General features: G+C 35.9%; 1 protein-coding gene across 1 annotated transcript in view; it reads right to left on the bottom strand.

Moving 5' to 3' along the window:
* Positions 1-7,500, bottom strand: part of LOC127862710 (uncharacterized) — a 44,107-nt gene that overhangs the window by 2,184 nt on the left and 34,423 nt on the right. The window contains exons 2-4 of the mRNA XM_052401970.1: positions 6,557-6,796; positions 5,563-5,730; positions 2,122-2,361 (exon numbers count right to left, since the gene is read on the bottom strand). Of these exons, the coding sequence (XP_052257930.1) occupies positions 2,122-2,361; positions 5,563-5,730; positions 6,557-6,796 (648 nt within the window). The remainder of the gene's footprint in view (positions 1-2,121; positions 2,362-5,562; positions 5,731-6,556; positions 6,797-7,500) is intronic.

Below are 7,500 nucleotides of genomic sequence, written 5' to 3'. Positions count from 1 at the left end.
CTACACGACGATCAATCAACGTACGTCGCTATTAAGATGTGAATCAATTTTTATTCCGGCCAAATAATAACGAATTCGCATAGGCACGAACACACAACCTTACATATCCATACGAATTTGTTATCTTAAAGCGTTTTGTACAATTTGATACAAAGTCAATAAACAACGATAATTTAGTCTAAAAAAGTCGATAGTACAGAGCATTAATCTTGTGTGACGGACATGGTTCAATTAACTTCTCGTTCACTCGTTCATTTTAATGCAATCGCTAGGATCATACATTTATATCATACTTATAACGACACAATGTGGTAGACATTTTCTTTTTCAGATGGAACTAGACTGAGCGTAATGACCTTATCCGGGACATTTATATATTCACCAGGCCATAGATTGCCGGCATACGTTTCAAATCGAACACTTCGACAAAATATAGTTTAATCTTGTTTACAGCGGATTGTCACAATATGACCTTGAACGGGTTACACTGATGGTTGTTGCCAATAATTGCACTATTACATGGATACTACAATTTAATTGCTAGATAAGCGATCGTTTTTTTAAAGGCAGTACAAATCGTAAATAAATATTACGTTATTAACCCATGAAGTCATGATCATCGGAACAGATTGTCTTTAGTCCACTTCAAAATAAATAAGTAAGGTATGTTAATGTAAAGACATTTTTTAACGAAAACAATGGGTAAACACATTTTACTTTATACATAGTAATTCTGAAACTCAACATAAACATTCTTATTTACATCCACTATGTTTTATTCTAAACAGGTGCTCACTATTCCATACAATGCATGATTAAACCGCAGTTCATATAAGTATTGAGCATTTATTGACGTTTTTCTCTTTGTTGAAGTACGTATATATACAAAAGGTATACTGTTGCTTTACAAATATTATTGGAAGGTTAACATCAAGCGATGATGAGGTTTACAGCGGTAACCTTTTGTTAGTTCCATGCATTTGAAAACGTTAAATCGATGTCTATAAGTAAAGTATTTCGAAGTATAACTGATCGTCGTTCAAACCTTCTTGAATAATTTCATGAAATAGTCTGTAATCTTAAGTGTAAGTATATTATATTCAACTTTTAGCACTAAATGTACCAAAACAATACCACGTTTATTATCGTTAAAGAATCAGAAAACGGACACGAGAGCGTTTCCATAAGCCTTAGGCTTTCGATGAAATCGAGCTAAAATAAATAAAAGCTCTTTTGTTTTTACAATTGCTCATGAAATACAAAACACCAAAAATAACAACCACATTGACTTAAAACCAATTCAAGCGAAACAATTGAGTTATACATAGGTGTGACACAAGGTAAAATTGAGTATATATTATTTTATTAAACGATTTCTGCACGGTCTGGACAGACGAGCTTTTTAAAAAATATGTTGCGACCCAAATAATTGTATAAATCATTCAAGGTATGTATTGTTGTGAAGTACTTGTATGTTATGGAAGACATCTGATTATCACAACGTCTTGCGATTGGTCACATAATATGTAGTCGATGAATACGCTTATTTTACAGGGATCTCAGGAAAAGTATTTATCTATGAGTTTTATACATAAAAGCATGGTGAAACATGTAGCCATTAACGTATCGCCCTACGGAAACCTGCACTGACATGGATGTGAAACCGCATTGGCCTGTCACCGCATAGACGTGACGTGTTTGTCTATGCGGAAATTGTCAATTCATATACACGACCCCGTCTATGCCATCGAACACTCGCTCCGCATAGACCATTCTAAATTAATGCATTCCAGCCACAAAGTTTAAATCCGATAAAGTTCTGAATGAAATAACAAATGGATGTATACAGATATACATGCATACTCAAGTTCTTTGTGAAAATATTTTAATAAAGATTATCATTGTTCAACACATGTTATTTCAACGTCAAATATTCGTATGCGTAACTTGAAATAACACTAATTTTTATTAAAATAGCAAAGTGTGGAATATCAAATAAGATTATATTCATAGTCGCGTCAATTAACACAAGTTTAATGATGCAAAAAATGAAAAGCTGGAATTCAGATATAAGGAGGATGAAATACAACCGTGCAATATTCGAAAAAAATTAAGTCCTACTTGTTTTTTCCAGCTCCTTTCCTTTTACAGTGAAGTTCACCACTCGATAGTCAAACTTGTGGCTGATATTGATGGAGAAGAGCCTGTCATCCGTGAGGTCCTGGTAGAGATCATACTCGGCCGTATTGTCCGCCTTTACAGGTGTTTTCACGTCGGGTATGGTGAAGGTCAGCTCCTTGCCCGACAGTGACAGCTTGAAGTACTTTTCATAGCTGGAGGTGGGTGGGAGTGGCTGCTTCTCTGTAAGGTAGTTATATCAGTGAGTAATATTCAATGAACATAGCGATTTATCAAAAACAATTAATATAGATGTATACATGAAGAAATCATCTTTAAGCCACTATATGTAAACAACCAGAAATTATTCCACTCGATGGTCAGTGACAGCTATAAATACTGATCAAAGATGGAAGTGCTGCTCATCTGAAGGGTAGAAATATTGGTGCTTTACATAGATGGAAATTCAGAATCACATTCTTTTCTTAAGAGTAACAGTATTGGTTAAGCTACGAAGAACGAAATTTGGAATTATGAAATTATTTTCTCAAGTGAGATATATCATTTAAGTAACAATGAAATTCAGAATCCTACAGTGCTAGTAACACATCATGTAGTGTTTAATCTAGAAGGGCAGAGGGGCATGGCGAATGGCTACAAAAGGGCATTGCACACGTCGATTCTCTTACAGAAGACACATAAGATGTGTTCAGCTTTTAAAAACTTTTAATCACAGCTTTAACTGATCATGGCAGAACTTATTTGAAATTAAACTGTCCGGATGTTTATGTTAAGCGTACGTCGAGTTTTTGCAATGACATCACATTCATGTCGAACGCTCTTGTCGTTTTCAAATGAAAAGGTTGCATGAACCAGGGACGTACATGTGTTGGTATACGTCCCTGAATGAACAAATTAACACATGTTTAGTAATGCCTTTACTAAATGCCATGTTTAACTATTGATCATGTCAGTATTCATAAAGTAATGAAGCATTGAACAAAGAAAGTTTCAATCAGCGTTAGATACCCGCGTGCCCCTCGTGACAATGAGAGTTAAACAAACGGCGGTTCATGTATATGCCGGTTTGCCAGTCATGAAATAGGTAGTCATTACATAATAAAACAAGAGCACCGCCTAGCGGGTGCAGACTGCTCATTGTTTTGTTTTTAAATTTAAAGGACCTATCTCAAAACTTCAATTAAAAAGGAATGAGGTGTGGGAATGGAGAGGGATGTATAGTGTGGGGTGTGGTTATTTATTACATTATCTTCCACAAATAAGAAACACACTGAAAAAATCATCTTTTAGGTGGGGGGGATTCTTGGGTGAAATGGTTAAAATGTCCTTTAAAAATACAATAAAGAATATAGTTTAAAAAAGAAACAGTATTTATGTTGGTGGGTCGAAGTGGTCGGGGGGTTGAGAGGGTGGTATAGTGTGAGGTTATAGTCATTTATTAGATGATCTTTCAAAAATAAGAAAAACATGGGGAAAAAATCATTTTTGGTGTAAGGGATTCTTGCATGGAGCATGGGGGATGGTTTGGGTGGAGTCTATTGTGGTATGTCCGGTTATTGTTGTTTTGTCAAAGTATGAATCAATAAATAAAGAAGGTATGGCAATTTTAGCAAAATTTAATAAATTGACCATGAGAGCCAAGGTCATTTAAAGGTCAAGGTAAAATTCAACTTTTCAGGTACAGTACCCCCATGGAAGTATGAAAGTAGTTAAAGTTTGAAAGCGATAGCCTTGATACTTTAGAAGTAAAGATGATCTAAAAAAATATATTTAAAGTTACTTAGTAAAAAAAGGGTCATAATTCCGTTTAAATGACAACTTTACTTTGCCTGCCCAGTCCACTCATAACAGTTAGTAAGAGTACTAAGTTTGAATGCAGTAGCATGGATACTTCATGAGAAAAATGCACCTAAACACAAAACTTAACATGACGCCGAGCAGACGCAGACGTAGACGCCTCCGCCGACGCAGACGCCGACGTTCATGTGAAGACAATAGCTCATTTTTTTCCAAAAAATAGATGAGCTAAAATTGCTAAACATGTAAATAAGAGTTCTTTAAAATTTGCGTGGGTTTGACTTGTTTAATACAGTATTCGAAACTCGTCTAAACTCTAAGTAATTACAATCTATACCGTTACGACCTTGCGTCTTACGACTATTCTGATATAAACAAAAAGATGTCGGATCATTTTAGTTTGAATAACACTACGTAAAGTCGCAGATAAATCAGATAAATAGTCTGTGCCAAAAATTTGGGTCGTCGAAGTTTGTCGTTAAGAAACGTGAGTGACTATCATTAATTCGTTTACACAAAACCCACGCCGTTTTATTAAGAACAAACTGCTTTTTCTGATTGGTTTCTATTGATAATGCCGCTTAGCCAATCAGAATGACAGATGCATCACAACAATGCTGTAGGCAGGGTTAACACATCATATTTGGAGCTTATACCAACTCGCGCAACTAAATGCTACGGGGTGAATATTGATTTTTACAGCACTTTTCGGGTCATAGGCCCTCTTTCATTGCGTCATACGCAGTCATGCATTAATATGCATGTTTTCGGGACACCGAGATAACAAACGATTGTAAAATCAGATAAGACTTTAAACATAGGGATCTAGATAAAATGGCACATCGCGCTAATGGGCTTTGCAAGGGGTAGAGTGTCACTCCGAAAACTTAGGCATGGCGGGGCGCCAGTTGATTAGGCCTTGATACAACACCACAACATGTCATAACCAACAGTGAAAATGTGTGGGAAATAAAATTATAATTTCCCAATAAATGATGAAGCCCATACATGTTTTGTATAATCATCTTTTATTTCACCTTTAACCTCTAAGCATGACCTTTACCTTTAAGCATTATATATGTTTTTTATGTGATCGGCACTTTCCACAGGGTGAAGTCTGTTGCAAGCTATTCAAAATTGTAGATGACAGAAATAACAGTCTAGAAAAGTTCTGGGATACCGAGTTTGATGATCCTTTACCACTTGGATGCATATTTTGACGCATGTGTAGTCCCTTAGAAAGTTAAATTTATTGGATTCAAGTTTCAAAGGTTTTGTTTCCAACCATTTAAAACTCATGAGCAGCAAACAACATAAAGCCGTAACCGACTTCAAGTTACTCTCAGGCAGTTATAGCTTTATACTAATTGCAAACAGCCATTTTCATTGTCCTTCTGAGTGGGAGAGGGTTAATTAATTATTTGCCCCCCAAAACCTAAGCATAGACACACATATCATTAAATGTGAGTCAATACTTGCATAAACAAAACTTCCCAGTAGTCCGATTTGTGTACACTTTTCAAATGATATTAAGTACCTCCTACCATTAAGGATCAGTTAAAAAAACCTTTTGTAACAATTGTTTAGGGTTCAAAATGAACGTGTTGTTGACCTGACTACACTGACCTATAATCTGGTCACCGGTCGCCGTGGTAACTGGCAAGTACCAGAACCATTTGTAGCTAATCTGGTGCTGCCAGTTTGGGTTCGTGATGACATCTATGGCAATGACAATCTTCATATTGGGCCCAACATCGTATGTGGCATTAGGAGCCTTTAATATCTCAATCGTATCTGCAAGAAGCAGCGAACCAAAAATTAGTAATACATAGGTGTGGCACAAGTTAACATTGTGTATATTATTTTATTAAACAATTTCTGGACGGTCTGGGCAGACGAGCTTTTTCAAAAATATGTTGTGACCCAAATAATTGTATGAATTATTTAAGGTATGTATTGTTGTGAAGTACTTGTATGTTATGGACGACATTTGATTAGCACAACGTCTTGCGATTGGTCACATAATATGTAGTCGGTGAAAACGCGTATTTTACAGGGATCTCAGGAAAAGTATTTAGCTATGAGTGCTAAACATTAAAGCATGGTGAAACATTTAGCCATTAACGTATCGCCCTACGGAAACCTGCACTGACATGAATGTGAAATTGCATTGGCGTGTCGCCGCATAGACGTGACGTGTTTGTCTATGCGGAAATTGTCAATTTATATACACGACCCCCGTCTATGCCATCGAAACACTCGCTCCCGCATGGACCATTCTAAATAAATGCAGCCAGCCTGTTTAAATCCGATAAAGTTCTGAATGAAATAACAAATGGATGTATACAGTTATACATGCATACTCAATTTCTTTGTAAAAATATTTAAATAAAGATTATCATTGTTTCAACACATGTTATTGAACGTCAAATATTCGTATGCGTAACTTGAAATAACACTCATTTTTATTAAAACAGCAAAGTGTGGAATATCAATTAAGATAATATTCACAGTCGCGTCAATTTACACAAGTTTAATGATGCAAAAATGAAAAGCTTGAATTCAGATATAAATAGAAGGAAACACGACCTTGCAATATTCGAAAAAAATGAAGTCCTACTTGTTTTTTCCAGCTCCTTTCCTTTCACAGTGAAGTTCACCACTCGATGGTCAAACTTGTGGCTGATATTGATGGAGAAAAGCCTGTCATCCGTGAGGTCCTGGTAGAGATCATACTCGGCTATACTGTCCGCCATTACAGGTGTTTTCACGTCGGGTATGGTGAAGGTCAGCTCCTTGCCCGACAGTGACAGCTTGAAGTACTTGTCATAGCTGGAGGTGGGTGGGAGTGGCTGCTTCTCTGTATGGTAGTCATATCAGTGAACGATTTATCAAAAACAATTAACATAGATGTAAACATGTGGAAATCATCTTTAAGACACTTTATGTAAACAACCAGAAATTATTCCACGTGATGGTCAGTGACAGCTAGAAATACTGATCATAGATGGAAGTGCTGCTTCTCTGAAGGGTAGAAATATTTGTGATTTAAATAGATGGAAATTCAGAATAACATTATTTTCTAAAGAGTAAACATATTGGTTAAGCTACAAGGAACGAAATTTGGAATTATGAAATTATTTTCTCAAGTGGGATATATCATTTAAGTAACAATGAATTCAGATCCTACATTGCTAGCAACACAACATGTAGTGGTTTAATCTGGAATGTCAGAGGGGCATGGATAATGACTTAAAAAAGGCATTGCACACGGTTATTCTCTTACAAAAGGCACATAAACTGTGTTTAACTTTTTTTAAATTTTAATCACAGAATTAACTGATCATGGCAGAACTTATTTGAAATTAAACTATTCGGATGTTTATGTTTAGCGTACGTCGAATTTTCGCAATGACGTCACATTCATATCGAACGATCTTTGTGTTTTCAAATGAAAAGGTTACATGAAGCAGGGACGTACACGTGTGGTATACGTCCCTGATGAACTAAATAAACACATGTTTCGTAATGCTTTTACTAAATGCCATTTTTAAATATTAATCA

Source organism: Dreissena polymorpha, chromosome 16 (assembly GCF_020536995.1).
Source record: "Dreissena polymorpha isolate Duluth1 chromosome 16, UMN_Dpol_1.0, whole genome shotgun sequence".
Taxonomy (NCBI): Eukaryota; Metazoa; Mollusca; class Bivalvia; order Myida; family Dreissenidae; genus Dreissena; species Dreissena polymorpha.
This window is presented reverse-complemented; position numbering and strand designations above follow the sequence as displayed.